Raw genomic sequence first — 17,971 nt, forward strand, 5'->3', positions numbered from 1 at the left:
AACGATTGATGTGCTATACCTCTGTGCAAACTGTACTGGATTGATGTAGTGTATACCTCTGTGCAAAATCGTATTGATTGATGTAGTATACCTCTATGCAAACTGATTGATGTAGTATACCTCTATGCAAACTGTATTGATTGATGTAGTATATCTATGCAAACTGTGATTGATGTAGTATACCTCTCTATGCAAACTGATTGATGTAGTATACCTCTATGCAAACTGTATTGATTATGTAGTAAACTCCTCATGCAAAACGCACTGGATTGATGTAGTATACCTCTATGCAAACTGTACTGATTGATTGATGTAGTATACCTCTATACAAACCGTACTGATTGATGTAATATACCTCTATACAACCTGTAAAAACTGATTGATGTAGTATACCTCTATACAAACCGTACTGGTTGATGTAGTATACCTCTATACAAACCGTACTGATTGATGTAGTATACTCTCTATGCAAACTGTACTGGTTGATGTAGTATACCTCTATGCAAACCGTACTGATTGATGTAGTATACCTCTATGCAAACTGTACTGATTGATGTAGTATACCTCTATGCAAACCGTACTGATTGATGTAGTATACCTCTATGCAAACCATGTACTGATTGATGTAGTATACCTCTATGCAGAACTGTACTGATTGATGTAGTATACCTCTATGCAAACTTGATTGATGTAGTATACCTTTGTGCAAACCGTACTGATTGATGTAGTATACCTCTATGCAAACCAAAACTGATTGATGTAGTAACCTCTGTGCAAACTGTACTGATTGATGTAGTATACCTCTATGCAAACCGTACTGATTGATGTAGTAACCTGTGCAAACTGTACTGATTGATGTAGTATACCTCCTCTATCTAACTGATTGATGTAGTATACCTGTAAACTGTACTGATTGATGTAGTATACCTCTATGCAAACCGTACTGATTGATGTAGTAACCTCTGTGTAAACTGTACTGATTGATGTAGTATACCTCTATGCAAACTGATTGATGTAGTATACCTCTATACAAACTGTATTGATTGATGAAGTATATCTCTATACAAACTGTATGATTGATGTAGTATATCTCTATACAAACTGTATTGATTGAGGTAGTATATCTCTACAAACTGTGTAAACTGTACTGATTGATGTAGTATACCTCTATGCAAACTGATTGATGTAGTATACCTCTATACAAACTGTATTGATTGATGAAGTATATCTCTGTGCAAACTGATTGATGTAGTATACCTCCGTGCAAGCAAACTGGATTGATGTAGTATACCTCTATGCAAACTGTATTGATTGATGAAGTATATCTCTATACAAACTGTATTGATTGAGGTAGTATATCTCTATACAAACTGTATTGATTGAGGTAGTATATCTCTATACAAACTGTATTGATTGAGGTAGTATATCTCTATACAAACTGTATTGATTGAGGTAGTATATCTCTATACAAACTGTATTGATTGAGGTAGTATGTCTCTATACAAACTGTATTGATTGAGGTAGTATATCTCCACAACACAGGTGTAGCTTAGCAACTTCATATTATCTCAGATCGAAGAAACATAAAACTATTAACAAGGAAGATCAATTTCTGGTGTTTACTTGTTTATAAACAAATATAAGGATGGTTGGCTAACATAAAATAGCTAACCCTGTGCATGGGACTGGATGTCGGGGGTCCCTCAAACCCTCTACAGTTACAGATAAAGCTGTTTCATTCTAAATATTTAGATTTCCTTCTTGTCGTTGTCTTTATTTTTAATGAAAATATTTATTGTTGAGTGGATGTCTTACACACGTGCATAGTGGTATTGAAGTTTGTATGATCAAAATCGGGTATAGTGGTGGGATATAAAATGGAGGATAAAAAATACTTATTGAATAGATGTTGCAGTCGTTGGAAAATACAATTTCAACTGAGACGTTATATACGAGTAAAATTAAAACAAGGACAACAACTTACGGTGGTCTTCGCACAGAATATTCGGCTGCCCAGAACTTGGGCTTCAACTAGTTTTCTTTCACCTTCGGTTTCAATAACACAGTGGATGTCGTTCTGAAGGAAGATATAAAACATCATTGTCGAGTTCCAAAATAATATCTCTCATCGTTTTGTTTTGTCTTAATACCACAATGCGCGAATGCTAGATGCTAAATTGACTACAAAATCATACGTCCATCTGACAAGTTTCAACTTGTCTCTGTTTGTTCTAGCTTATTCAATTGTTAGATGGGTAATCAAATTATCCACCAACACGATTTCTAAACTTTAAAGTACAATTATATGAACGTATCTCAAGAGATCACGTGGCTGTATTTTAACTTTTACTTTGACAAAAACACCAGTCACTCATTATGATTAAAAAACTTTATACATAATATACATTTGTAACGGTGAAACAAGTTGTGTAAGTTCACATATAAAATACTATACATTTGTAACGGTGAAACAAGTTGTGTAAGTTCACACATAAAAATACTATACATTTGTAACGGTGAAACAAGTTGTGTAAGTTCACACATAAAAATACTATACATTTGTAACGGTGAAACAAGTTGTGTAAGTTCACACATAAAAATACTATACATTTGTAACGGTGAAACAAGTTGTGTAAGTTCACACATAAAAAATACTATACATTTGTAACGGTGAAACAAGTTGTGTAAGTTCACACATAAAATACTATACATTTGTAACGGTGAAACAAGTTGTGTAAGATCACACATAAAAATACTATACATTTGTAACGGTGAAACAAGTTGTGTAAGTTCACACATAAAAATACTATACATTTGTAACGGTGAAACAAGTTGTGTAAGTTCACATACAAAAATACTATACATTTGTAACGGTGGAGTTGTGTAAGTTCACACATAAAAATACTATACATTTGTAACGGTGAAACAAGTTGTGTAAGTTCACACATAAAAAATACTATACATTTGTAACGGTGAAACAAGTTGTGTAAGTTCACACATAAAAATACTATACATTTGTAACGGTGAAACAAGTTGTGTAAGTTCACACATAAAAATACTATAACGGTAGATTTGTAACGGTGAAAAACAAGTTGTGTAAGTTCACACATAAAAACACTATACATTTGTAACGGTAAAAAAGTTGTGTAACTTCACACATAAAAATACTATACATTTGTAACGGTGAAACAAGTTGTGTAAGTTCCCACATAAAAATACTATACATTTGTAACGGTGAAACAAGTTGTGTAAGTTCACACATAAAAACACTATACATTTGTAACGGTGAAACAAGTTGTGTAAGTTCACATATAAAATACTATACATTTGTAACGGTGAAACAAGTTGTGTAAGTTCACACATAAAATACTATACATTTGTAACGGTAAAAAAAGTTGTGTAAGTTCACACATAAAAATACTATACATTTGTAACGGTGAAACAAGTTGTGTAAGTTCACACATAAAAATACTATACATTTGTAACGGTAAAAAAAGTTGTGTAACTTCACACACAAAAAATACTATACATGTAACGGTAAAAAAAAGTTGTGTAACTTCACACATAAAAATACTATACATTTGTAACGGTGAAACAAGTTGTGTAAGTTCACACATAAAAATACTATACATTTGTAACGGTGAAACAAGTTGTGTAAGTTCACACATAAAAATACTATACATTTGTAACGGTGAAACAAGTTGTGTAAGTTCACACATAAAAAATACTATACATTTGTAACGGTGAAACAAGTTGTGTAAGTTCACACATAAAAATACTATACATTCTGTAACGGTGAAACAAGTTGTGTAAGTTCACACATAAAAATACTATACATTTGTAACGGTGAAACAAGTTGTGTAAGTTCACACATAAAAATACTATACATTTGTAACGGTGAAACAAGTTGTGTAAGTTCACACATAAAAATACTATACATTTGTAACGGTGAAACAAGTTGTGTAAGTTCACAATATTAAAAACACTATAAATTTGTAACGGTAAAAAAGTTGTGTAAGTTCACACATAAAAATACTATACATTTGTAACGGTAAAAACAAGTTGTGTAACTTCACACATAAAAAATACTATACATTTGTAACGGTGAAACAAGTTGTGTAAGTTCACACAAAAAAATACTATACATTTGTAACGGTAAAAAAAGTTGTGTAACACACAAAAATACTATACATTTGTAACGGTGAAACAAGTTGTGTAAGTTCACACATAAAAAACTATACATTTGTAACGGTGAAACAAGTTGTGTAAGTTCACACATAAAATACTATACATTTGTAACGGTAAAAAAGTTGTGTAACTTCACACATAAAAATACTATACATTTGTAACGGTGAAACAAGTTGTGTAAGTTCACATATCAAAATACAATTATTCGCAACAAATTTCATAGTAGAGACGTACCATGAATATCGGAACGTGCTGAACATCCAGTTCGATCCGTCGATCCTCCCATCGGATATCAAGATTTCGTTCTTTAAGTTTAACCTTGGGCATCCGTTACGTTCTTTGCTCTTGCCAAGATCCGAATCCTGTGATTTACAGTCACTTTGTTGAATAGTTTACAAACTTGGGTTTAAATGAAAAATTACAAACTATGATAACAATCTCTTGAACCTGCTGTTTCTACAACTGGATCAAAACATATGTTAGATTGATACCTAGATAATGTTTTTTAACGTAACTGTGTATACGTGTATATTTAAAAAGACACTTTTTACAGTGTCTATAATTCATTGTGTTTCCATAATAACTTGTCTATATTTACTTACGTGAATCTCTACTTTCACAACGGTGCCCTGGCAGGAGTTAGTGCTGCGAATACACTCATTCTGGTGAATACACCATTTGCATTTCCAGGCGCTATTCACACACCTGGAGCATCTGGAGAGAGAAAACACAAAGGTTAATCACACACTTGAAGCATCCGAAGACAGTTAACAAAAGGTTAATCATACACCTGGAGCATCTGAAGACAGTTAACAAAAGGTTAATCACACACCTGGAGCATCCGAAGACAGTTAACAAAAGGTTAATCACACACGTGGAGCATCTGAAGACAGTTAACAAAAGGTTAATCACACGCTTGGAACATCTGGGAGGAGATAACAAAAGGATAATCACACCCTCGGAGCATCCGTTACATATAGATGTTAAGGGTAGATACAGTTTTCAGAATTTTAAATGAGTGTGAAAGAAAACTTCCGAGTAAAATGTGTTCCCAGTAAACTAGTCATTTAGAGTGTCAACTGAAAGTCGCAGCTTGGTTTACTTCCCAGTAAACTAGTCATTTAGAGTGTCAACTGAAAGTCGCAGCTTGGTTTCTAATCGTTTAACTGAATACCACACTACATCAATGATTTCTTTCATACACCTGTGAAATACTTATGCCTAAAACTACATTTATTTAAGGTTATAAACATTAAACTTTATTTTAACGCTATACTTACTATGCATTAAATTTATACTTCTACATATTTTATTATAAAATATATATTTTTAAATTGGACTATTTTTTGTGTTTCAAAGCAATCAAAACTTATAACTGTATATAATAACACTATGTAACACAAATGTTGTTCCTGGATAGTATGTGTTATTTCTTAATTGCTTATGTTGTTAAAGTATAGAAAATGGCCATTATTCCCTTCAAACTTTGCTTTCGTGACCTGGATAATGAAATTTAGAAATTAACCTATTTTCTGTGTAAAAACGGCCAAATTGGCACATTTTCATTTACATAAGGTCTGAATAAAACAACATATGAATCAAGATTTACATGTATTTATACTAAAGTTATTCAGAAATGTTTAGAAGTGAGTAGTTTTTCGAGATTTGTGACTGTAATGTAAATCACTTCTACGTATCAGCCCCCACTTATAGTCTCCCATCATGTTTTCGTAAAACACTCCCAGGTCACAAAGGCAAAGTTTGAAGAGAAAAATAGGTCTTTTCCACTCACTTTAGACATAAGGAATTGGGAAATAACACTTTCTGACCAGGAACAAGAAAAGTAAACATTTTGTTACATAGTGTTATCATAGTTACTAATTACTTACTGTTTTTTTTTATTTGAATACCTTCAAAACATATAAATCTTATCTAACCCTAATCTACGGTTCATTAATTTAAGTACAGATTATCACTCACGTTTTATGGACGCTACAGTCATAAAGCTTGAATGGGATATGAAGAAAATCTGTATTGGTTTCACTGGAACGGATTGCAAGGTCCACAATAACATGATCTGAATAGAGAGACTTTGTTATACCAAAACAAGATTAACTTCCGGCTTTAAACAGAGAGACTCTGTTACACTGAAACAATATTAACTTCCGGCTTTAAACAGAGAGACTCTGTTACACTGAAACAATATTAACTTCAGGCTTTTAACAGAGAGACTCTGTTATACCAAAACAGTATTAACTTCCGGCTTTAAACAGATAAACTCTGTTATACCAATACAATATTAACTTCCGGCTTTAAACAGAGAGACTCTGTTACACTGAAACAATTTAACTTCAGGCTTTAAACAGAGACTCTGTTATACCAAAACAGTATTAACTTCAGGCTTTAAACAGAGAAACTCTGTTATACCAAAACAGTATTAACTTCCGGCTTTAAACAGAGAAACTCTGTTATACCAATACAATATTAACTTCCGGCTTTAAACAGAGAGTCTCTGTTACACTGAAACAATATTAACTTCAGGCTTTAAACAGAGAGACTCTGTTATACCAAAACAGTATTAACTTCAGGCTTTAAACAGAGAAACTCTGTTATACCAAAACAGTATTAACTTCAGGCTTTAAACAGGGAGACTCTGTTACACTGAAACAAGATTAACTTCCGGCTTTAAACAGAGAGACTTTGTTACACCAAAACAATATTAACTTCCGGCTTTAAACAGGGAGACTCTGTTACACTGAAACAATATTAACTTCCGGCTTTAAACAGAGAGACTTTGTTACACCAAAACAATATTAACTTCCGGCTTTAAACAGGGAGACTCTGTTACACTGAAACAATATTAACTTCCGGCTTTAAACAGGGAGACTCTGTTACACTGAAACAATATTAACTTCAGGCTTTAAACAGGGAGACTCTGTTACACTGAAACAATATTAACTTCAGGCTTTAAACAGATAGACTCTGTTATACCAAAACAGTATTAACTTCAGGCTTTAAACAGAGAAACTCTGTTATACCAAAACAATATTAACTTCAGACTTTAAACGAATAAACTTTTCTTGATGACAAGAAACCCACTTGAAATAAAAATGTATCTCAGAACGGATGGTATGGATGTTAACATTTTATTGATAAGGAGAGAACAACGTTTCGACCTTTCTAGGTCATCTTCAGGTTAAATTAGTTGTTCTCTTCTTACGAATAAGAGAGAAACTTTTCAATAATAAGTGAATTAATAAACACTGTAAATTTCACTGTTAACAGGAATCGACTGTGTGATAGTTAAATACATGAACACAAAAGATGAGACTTTGTTCAACAGCTTTTGATAATCTAAGCCTTAAGTTAAGATGGAATATGAAACTAGATTTCTACCAAATATCTGAAGTAAACTTATACAATATATTTAAGTTTTGTTTCAACCAGTTTTAATTACAGTTGTCTTCATATCAGTTATGATTCAGAAGCCAATATGCCGTGCTAAAACGTGTTAAATAACTTACCGTTTCCAGGTTGAACTACAGGACGTTCCTTCAACAAAGGTGTTCTACACGAAAGACCAGATTCTATGCTATTGGCGGTGGTGGGTGTGCTGTTCCCAAATATGCACAAATAATGTGCATCGTTAGGGAGTTTCGGAAGTTGGTTGATAACCAGTTTAATCTGTTTGTAGTGAACATACATGTGACAAGGAGTTACAGTATTTCAAATTAAGCATTACTAAAACAAAACGGAATTTAATTATTAAGACCTATATGCCCATACACTATATTTAAACGTAGCAGAGACATTGTGCGAGTTGTACACTGATATATGTTTGTGTCTATAAATATCTAAACTTAGCAGAATATTTTGCACGTTGTACACTGATATCTATGTGTGTGTTTTTCGTATAGCAAAGCCACATTGGGCTATCTGCTGAGTACACTGAGGGGAATCGAACCCCTGATTTTAGCGTTGTAAATCCGTAGATATACCGCTGTAGTAGTCTAAATTTAACAGAACATCGTGCACCAATATCTTTGTGTGTGTGTGTATATATATATATATATAAACTCTGCAGAACATTTTCTATGTTGCACACTGACATCTACATGTGTGTATCCATATATGTATATAAACTTTGCAGGACAGTGTGCATGTTGTATACTCTATTGTTTCAAACAATAATCACAAAATGGTTGACACCTCACCTCAAATGGGCAAATTCACTTTTAAACAAAGTAGTGCTTGAACATAACCCTAACTTTAGGAGTTGAGATTTTAAACAACAAATATTGTTTTTTAACTGATGTGAAGCGATTAACTTGTTAACTTCTCAAAAGTCATGACAAAATGTTTAGGGCGCTTGATTCGCAAACTGAGGCTTGCGGGTGCGAATTCCCGTCACACCAAACTGCTTGCTCTTTTAGCCGCGAGGGCGTTATAATGTGCAGTAATCCTATTATCGTTGGTAAAAGAGTAGACGGCGGGTGGTGATGACCCTTACCTCTAACCTTATGTTGCTAAATTAAGAGCGACTTCATGTAGCTTTGCGCGAACTTCAAAATAAGCAAATAACAGTCATAGTTAGTTCTAGTGTACCTGACCCTCCTGGGTATACAAATTTATGTACCCAAACACCTAGATATGGAGTTAGTGCTCGATCCTAAATATCAATTGCAGGAGTGAATGTGTTAAACTAAAGCTGCTTTTCTTGTCTGATGGTTAAAACGATAAAGTTAGTGTATAAGCTTATTCATTAACTGTCTGATACCGGTTGGTTAAAATTTACCTCAACCATGGCATCCAAAGGAATCATGTCTGGATCTACAGACTGGACGTCTATACACTTTTGAGTCTCCATGGACAACCATCGAGTTGATTTATATCCGTAGGTCAAAGTGGCGTTTTGGCATTCCATCTTCACCGTACATCTGTACGTCAAGAAAACAACAACAACTGTATTTATATATTTGTGACAAAGCATCTAAGCCTTCTTGTTACTGTCTCTAACTCTGAAACACGAACCAGAGGGAAAACAGCCAATCAATAGTGACCTACCACCCAACTTTTATAAGAGAACCCTACTCTAACCTAAATATTAACACATCTTGAAAAGACACGCACGCGCTAGACGTTGATGCATGGGACTTCCTTGACCACAGATTCAATAACTTTATGATACTTTAAACACATTTCAATTTACAAACGTTAAAAATTTTTGAGCAAATTTGGTGAAGTCGATAACGCAATGTTTTAAACATACTTATAAATTTTGAAGTATGTAATAGCAATGTCTTTTCAAGTACCCAGGACTTTCAGCTCATGGTCTACATTCAAAAAACGTGTTAATAATACCTGGAAATACACAGTTAGCAATTTAATGACTGACATAAAATTGGAGTCAGCAAAATTCGATCTCACACATTCACACTAATCTTTTGTTGTTGTTTATTTTTGTCTGTTTGTTTCTAATTAAAAAGAAAGCTACACAATGGGTTATCTCTTATGGTCACAAATCCCAATCATATCCCACGACGATTTTGTCTAACTTCGAATATTCCCCCTTAACGAGAACAGTCACCCAAATTAAAGTGCTCGAGTTTTCTGTTGTTGTTTCATTACATATTTTTGTGCGTGTTCCTGTCATTAACATTTATATCAGAAATTAAATAGTTCAGTTAGGGTCAAACCCACACGTATTATTATTAAAAACGTAACATTTTTGGTTTAATTATTTAACAAAAATATTTCAAATAACTCGCAAGATAAAATACAACCAATTATGGAATAGCTAACGTAGTCACACACTTCGTATTTTGTCACTCTAAAAACTGAACACGTGAAAACAACAGCTAATGGCCACAATCCATTTAGCAAGTTCGGTTTTATTCGCGTTACTGTCAGACTCAAATAGTCAAACATAATACGTGCTGACGAATCAGATAAAGATAGGGGTCTGAAAAGTACTATAACTATAGCGTGCAAGTGAATCTACAGATACTAGAAAAATATAAATTTAAGTGGACAATAAATGCTACAGATAAAACCTGACCTCATTCACTCATTGTCTTGCGATAAATTTCACTCGTTTTTAATGCGAGTAATAAAACTATCACTAACTTTATTGTTGACTGTTCTAGAATTGTTGATACAATCACATTTCTCTCTTAAACAACTCATAACTTACATTTACGTGATATTTTTTAGATTATAGCAATCCACTGAATGACTTTGAAAGTTAAATACTTATAACGAGATCACAGCTGCGTTATATTGTGTTTTTGTTGCTATAAAATTCTGGTCGAGACACAATAACGAGCAAGCAATCGTAAGACTAGTACGACAAAAACAAATTCTCGTGAGAGCAAATGTAATAAAAAGATTAAATAAACATATCTTGTTTCGTTTTCTCTTCTAAGTTCGGCCAGGTGGGTTAAGGCGTTCGACTCGTAATCCGAGGGTCGCGGGTTCGAAGCCCGGTCGCACCAAACATGCTCGCCCTTTTAGCCGTGAGGGCGTTATAATGTAACGGTCAATCCCACTATTCGTTGGTAAAAGAGTGGCCCTGGAGTTGGCGGTGGGTGGTGATGACTAGCTGCCTTCCCTCTAGTCTAACACTGCTAAATTAAGGAGGGTTGGCGCAGACTATCCTCGAGTAGCTTTGCGCGAAATTAAAAAACAAACAAATTGTTTCAATTTTTGTTTTTCTCTGTCTTGGGTAAACCATGGAAGTCACCATTAGAAATGATGTAACTCAACCCAAAGGAGTACGCCAAAACAAAATATATATATATATATATCACCCTTTTAATATATCTTATTAGAAAATGATAGAGCAGAAGAAAAAAGTATAACCTTCTAACAATAAATGAAAGAAAGTGGTTAAACGGATTTTTTTGTAAGTACAGCTCGTGTGTTTAAAATTTTCATTCTAAGAGGTGCCTCATTCCCAAAATTTCGCGTTTCGATACCCATAGTGGGTACAGCACAAATTGTCCATTGTGTAGCTATACGCTTAACAACAAACAATTATTTTTCCAATTTTAACTTTGTAAAAGAACACAACAGAAACAAAATATTTTTTGTATTTTAATTTCAAATAATTTCAAAAATAATTTATTTTTCCGAGTTTAACTTCGTAAACAAATACAACGGAAACAAAAAAAAATAAATTATTTTTCGTACTTTAGTTTCGTAAACGTCTACAATAAAAATACAAAATGGCTTATTTTTTATATTTCAGTTTCGTAAAACTAAAAATATAATGTGTGAACTAATATTTTTCTTAATTTGAGCAAATGATTAATTCGCCACACATTTTACACGGAAACAAGTTTTATTTTAATCGAACTTAAAACTAAGATTGTGATCAGTAAGAAGAAACCCTAATTATTTTAGTTTTTATCTTAATCACAAACCTTCTTTCCAAAGAACACCAGCCACAGTAGGGATTTCTGGACTCTAAACACCCTTCGCACGTGGTATACTGCTGACATCTGTCGATCACTACTTTACTCAACTATTTGTAAAAATAATAATTTGAGCAAATCATTTTTTTCTGTTCTTGTTGTTCAGATAATCAGACTTTATGTCGTTAAATAAAGAATTTTTAATATTAGAATAATACATAATGTTTTCTGATGTTTCGCATGATTTATATTGTAGAATAATAAAAGGTTCATTGATGATAATAATGTAATAGCATCAATTGCGTTAGTAAAACGTTCCGTTGATTTCATATCGTAATAATTCAGAACATAAACCACACTTCTCCCAAGTGTTTATTGTTGGTGTATCAACACAGGATGTCCGAAAAGTCTGGAACCACAGGTGATTTGCAGCTGAAAAGTCAAAGCATCGTTGAATGACACCTTTCTCAGGACATTTAATTTGCAGAGACACGATCCTCAGGAATAGGCCACAAATCTCCGGATCTGGCAACCACGAATTTCTTCTCTCTCTCTCTCTTTGTTTTGCCTGGAACTACTCAAAGCACGTATATACAAAGAAAAAAATTAGCACACCACACATCTGAGACATCGAATTTACGACGAGTGTCGGACCACTGAGAATGTAACGAATATGCTTTGCAGTGTGCAAAGAGACGATAAATACCGTCTGCAAACTTATTTCAATTTACAAGGACAGCATGGAGCAGATTATGTAAAATTGAAGTACCTATGGTCCCATTATTTTCAGACACCCTTTACATTACGTTTTGGTTCAATGTTAAGTATAACAATGAGCGCCGGATCACAACAATAACTTTCACTATTAGTCATCACTTTACAACAATAGGTTTTACGACAATAGCGTTAAACATATTACTGCCAATTCTAACACGCAATAAATGGACTCACAAAACTAAACAGTCAATATTGTTAACAGAATTAACTGCCATTGTTTCTAAAACGTTGACTATTACATCATGTTTGCTTCATGACGACAATAGTGTGTTGTTGTATTGTTGTGTGTTTTTTGCCAAACCAACTGCTTCTTTAATTTTAATCACAACACAGTTTGACCTCTCTCACCTTATGGTGTACAATACTAAAATATTGTTAACACACATTTCTACATCAAATGAATTAGTCAAATAAAAAAGTCATTTCTTTTATCAATTACCGTGTAAGGAGAAGCAATGTACAGAAACTTTTCGGTTGGATCCAGATGGATGTCTGAGAGGATTGGATGTCCTGGATCAATAAAAACCTCTTCAAATTCTTCTGCCATATCTTTGCTGCTGAGGAGCATCTAAAACAAGACGTATCACGTAAAGTGACGTCATATAATCAACACGTACGTAAAATCAAACCAAATGACTCGCGTTATTTTGTTAGTAAAGTAACAACCTAACAAGCGTTAGAGAAGAAAGAATTTCAGTATCCTGTAACAAAAGTTTGCACTTGTGCACGAAATTTTATCTTCAACGTCTAATATCTACTTTAAAATTTCACTCAAAATGCGCAAAAAATACAACATCAATAAAACAAAAGATCTGTTTGTTTGTTTATTTTATAGTAAAGCTACGTTGGGCTATCTGCTGTATATACCACGGGGAACCAAACCCTAGATATAAGCGTCTTAAGTAGAAATAAAACCACAATAACATTTCTACTATATGAGTTTACAATAGAAATGTTAGGCTGGTTTCATTTCTACTTTAGGAATTACAAAAAACATTTAAAGGTAACTAACTGCCTTCCCATAATTGGCTGCACACAGTAAAAGGCAGTAGGAACTGCACTCAACTCCATACCCTTAATTAATTTTCCGGGACCCGGCATGGCCAAGCGTGTTAAGGTGTGCGACTCGTAATCAGAGGGTCGCGAGTTCGCATCCCCGTCGCGCCAAACATGCTCGCCCTTTCAGCCGTGGGTGCGTTATAATGTGACGGTCAATCCCACTATTCATTGGTAAAGAGTGGTCCAAGAGTTGGCGGTGGGTGGTGATGACCAGCTGCCTTCCCTCTTGTCTTACACTACTAAATTAGTGACGGCTAGCGCAGATAGCCCTCGTGTAGCTTTGCGCGAAATTCAAAAACAAACAAACAAACAATTAATTTTCCATGACTACTGACTAGCATAATATGAACGTTTGGATTTTTATTTAACTAATGGGATATTCTCAACACATTCGAAAGCTATTACCACAGACATTATCGGTTATTACTTTAAAGGTGACAACTTGGATTGACAGTGGATTCTTTACTAAAATTTTCTTATTGCTTGATGTATGTTAAGTCCATTATTGTTTTATATTATACTACAACTAGTTCTGATTTTAACCGTCTATTAAAAATTAATTTAATTAATACTATTGAAGATATTTATTTCATTTTATATATATATGTGTGACTTTCAACTACTTATAAACTTTTGTTATTGTTAATTTAAAAGAAATAAATAAACCATATATGCATAAACTACCGGTTTCACATTATCAGTTTCAACGACAAATTTTTTAAATAAGGCCTACTTAACAGTGCAAAATTTCCCACATTTTTAGCCTTAAAGATTTATGTTTTAAACTTCCTCTATTGGTTAAAGTGTGTAATATTTAACGTTGTTATAAATTTATGAATAAAAAATGTTCATAGAAAAATATGTTATTTTTTCCTCAAGTACACCACAATGGAAATGTATGAAAAAAAAGGACTTCTAAAGTAACACATTTCCACGATACATTTATTAATGTGTTTTTACAAATAATGAGCTATTATTTGTATTTTTGATATGAAATTTACGTGTCATAAAATTTTTACTTCTTCTGCATACTGTATATTTCTTACAATAAATACAAAATAATACACAATTAACATTACATGAATTATAACTAAATATAAAACTTTACAAAAACTATCTTCTCTCCAGTAGAGCCTCTAATAATATATATTTCCTTTACGTAATATAACCTTTCCCACATACACAACAACTTGTTTTATTACATGAAAAACACCTGCTTAGTTTTCTCTAGTTCATTTCTTTGATTTAAGATATCAAATAAATGTTTGGATTGTCTTCGTTATAATATGATTTGTTTATTTTCAACCTTAGTTTGTGGAATTTTATCCGAGATTCTTAATACTTTTTTTTTATCGAAATTATTATTATTAATTTAACTCCAGGATAATGCGTTATAAAATAAACAATTTGTTCTTTATTATATGGGCCCGGCATGGCCAGGTGGGTTAAGGAGTTCGACTTCGACTCTGAGGGTCGCGGTTCGAATCCCAAACATGTTCGCCCTTTCATCCGTGGGAGCGTTATAATGTGACGGTCAATCCCACTATTCATTGGTAAAAGAGTATCCCAAGTGTTGGCGGTGGATGGTGATGTCTAGCTGCTTTCCCTCTAGTCTTACACTACTAAATTATAGATAGCTAGCGCAGATAGCCCTCGAGTAGCTTTGCGTGAAATTCAAACACAAACCAACATCTTCATTTATATTATTATCACTGTCTTTTGTAATCCTAACTAACTTGAAACCTCCCTCTATTGCACTTTCTAGTTTTAATTCTATTAGTGTTTGTTGTTGAACTTCCGGGTTAGAAACAATAGAAAAATAATTTGAGCTAGGTAAAGTGGGATATTTATTTTAGAATGTATATATCACTCACTTTGATCGACCATAAGCTACTTAAATATATGTAAGAAATGCAGTCGTACGGTGTGTTTGTTTGTTTTGAATTTCGCGCAAAGCTATTCGAGGGCTATCTGCGCTAGCCGTCCCTAATTTAGCAGTGTAAGACTAGTCATCACCACCCACCGCCAACTCTTGGGCTGTTCTTTTACCAACGAGTAGTGGGATTGACCGTCACAGTATAACGCCCCACGGCTGAAAGGGCGAGCATGTTTGGTGCGACGGGGATTCGAACCCTCAGATTACGAGTCGAATGCCTTAACGTACCTGGCCATGCCGAGCCTGTACGGTGGGTATTAATGTGTGTAGACAATTTTATAAACGGTGATTTTTCACTGATAGTTCCAACAGTCTGTTTCGTTAAGCCTTAAGTAAAAGTACTAATTAAATCGCCCAAAAAATGCATTTCATTGCAGTACATGCACCAACCAGTTATATTAGGGTTAGTACAAGACTTATATAGCGATTGTTCTTGTGTTTACATATTAGTGTTTTATTAAAGGTCAGAGGAAAGGTTGTTCATTGTCTTTCTATACCAAGAACTTGTTTCTAAGTGTAATATGCATGATTATTATAAAAAGAGAGAGAAAAACACAGTTAAAATTATTACACCAAAACAAAGCTCTGTCTTCATGACGACCAGAGTTTCACCTTAGGTATACAGATAATCATACGTTTTATCCGGGAATGTTTGGTCACGGTAGAGGGCGTTTCAAAGTGGGTGTTCCTTCATTATTAATCCTCTTATTAAGCCTATCCCTAACCGAAGTCCTTGCAAGCATCATTTGCTCTGGATAGTCTTCACTGATTTTTGCAATGCCCTGAACATTGTATTACTGATCCTCGCAATTATATATATATATATACAAGTATGACAAATATTACTATACCACAGATAAATTCTAGTTAACGTATTCGGAACTACAGTAAACAGCAACACTTCTCCCGCCCCAGTAGCTCAGCGATAAACTTTATGAGGACCAGGGTTTACAATATTAAAATTCAATGTTATATCCAAGCGTTGAGTATAATGCAGACAATCCAGTGTTTCAACTTACGATAAAACAAATGAACAGCGACAAAAACCAATTAATAATTTCACTTCTTACAAAAGATGGACCCTTGGTGTGTGTTTTCTGATGCTAGAAGTGGCCCAATACTGTAAAACTAAGGACTCTTGCTGGGTGTTTTCTAATGCTAGAAATTACCCTGTACTGTAAAATTAAGGATTCTTACTGGGTGTTTTCTGGCACTAGAAGTGGCCATTCAAAGTAAAATTAAGGACTCTTGCTGGGTGTCTTCTGGCACTAGAAGTGGCCATTCAAAGTAAAAGTAAGAATTCTTGCTGGGTGTTTTTTTCCATTATAAATGAGCTTGTACTGTAAAATTAACTATTCTTGGTATGTATCATCTTGAAGTATAAGTAGTCTTGAACGATAAAATTAAGGACTTCTGGTCAGTATTTTCTATCACTAGAACTGGTTGATGTTTTCTGGAACTAGATGTTTTTTTCAAATATGTATTTATTGAATAATTGGGACAAGTGTAAAATACTTAGCATAAAATTACTTTTCCACACTGTTTTAGAGCCACAATGATTTAGTGAAACTATACTGATTTCCGTTGTCACCTTTTTCAAACGACCATCATCTGTTCCCACAAAGGCTAACGTGTGCTCAGCTGTTGTTGTGGTGGTTACTGCTTTATAAGTGACGTTTCTGTCTTCAATGGCAGCAAACACAGTCAGAGGAATCGACCCGTTGATCTTAAGGGGTTCCCCACAAAAGTCGAAGACGTTACCCCCTTCCTGCAAAATGAAGTTAAATTATAAACATTTCGGTGTTCATAAATTAAACCATTCTTTTCTGGTTAAATATTGCAATTAATGCAAATGTTTATAAAATAATAGGTATAGTGGTTAGTTATACAACTGGACATGTTGTTCTGGTCTGAAAAAGAACAATTCGTTTTTACAAAGTACTAAAGTGTACTGTCAGGAACCTTGTGGTTCTTGGTCACTTAGTTCCCATGTGGTAGTTGGTTCAACAGCTACTTTTACATACACTACCGGACGTGAAGCAATAGAAGAGAGAGTTGTTAGTCAATGTCCTGATAAAAAGTAGTTCTATCATTGTCCTGAATGACCAAAAGGAGAGCTCTTATGTAGCATAATTCATTCAGTCGTTGACCACTGAACACCTATGATTTAATTTCTTAAAGGAATCTTTTTAAATGGATGAGAAAAAATGTCCCACAGCAATTCTAAAAATGTTCTTATCACAATTCTGAAATCAAGGTTTTTTAATAACTTGAAACAACACATGCACTAACTGTTAATAAAATATTCAGATAAAAGACCAATCACTCTCTTTAGAATGGTTTTATTGATTATCTATTGGCAAACACTTCACAAGACAGGCGACAGCACCAATCACAGTTAATTTGTTTACCAGCTTGCTTCCAGGTGGCTCTCATCATTCCACAATATCACGAGAAATGGATAAGATTCTAGAACGAATAGATTCTATTTGAAATTAAACTAAAGATCATTTTGTTACAATTAAAAGGTATTGACGGGATGACTTGCTCTTTATTCAACCATTTTCCACTGAAATTTCATGAAACTAACAATAAG

General features: G+C 33.8%; 1 protein-coding gene across 1 annotated transcript in view; it reads right to left on the bottom strand.

The window, feature by feature from the left end:
• Positions 1-5,301: 5,301 nt before the first annotated feature.
• Positions 5,302-17,971, bottom strand: part of LOC143250357 (plexin-B-like) — a 28,065-nt gene continuing 15,395 nt past the window's right edge. The window contains exons 3-9 of the mRNA XM_076500802.1: positions 16,967-17,143; positions 12,820-12,948; positions 11,613-11,713; positions 8,984-9,125; positions 7,713-7,872; positions 6,169-6,265; positions 5,302-5,392 (exon numbers count right to left, since the gene is read on the bottom strand). Of these exons, the coding sequence (XP_076356917.1) occupies positions 5,302-5,392; positions 6,169-6,265; positions 7,713-7,872; positions 8,984-9,125; positions 11,613-11,713; positions 12,820-12,948; positions 16,967-17,143 (897 nt within the window). The remainder of the gene's footprint in view (positions 5,393-6,168; positions 6,266-7,712; positions 7,873-8,983; positions 9,126-11,612; positions 11,714-12,819; positions 12,949-16,966; positions 17,144-17,971) is intronic.

Source organism: Tachypleus tridentatus, chromosome 5 (assembly GCF_004210375.1).
Source record: "Tachypleus tridentatus isolate NWPU-2018 chromosome 5, ASM421037v1, whole genome shotgun sequence".
NCBI lineage: Eukaryota > Metazoa > Arthropoda > Merostomata > Xiphosura > Limulidae > Tachypleus > Tachypleus tridentatus.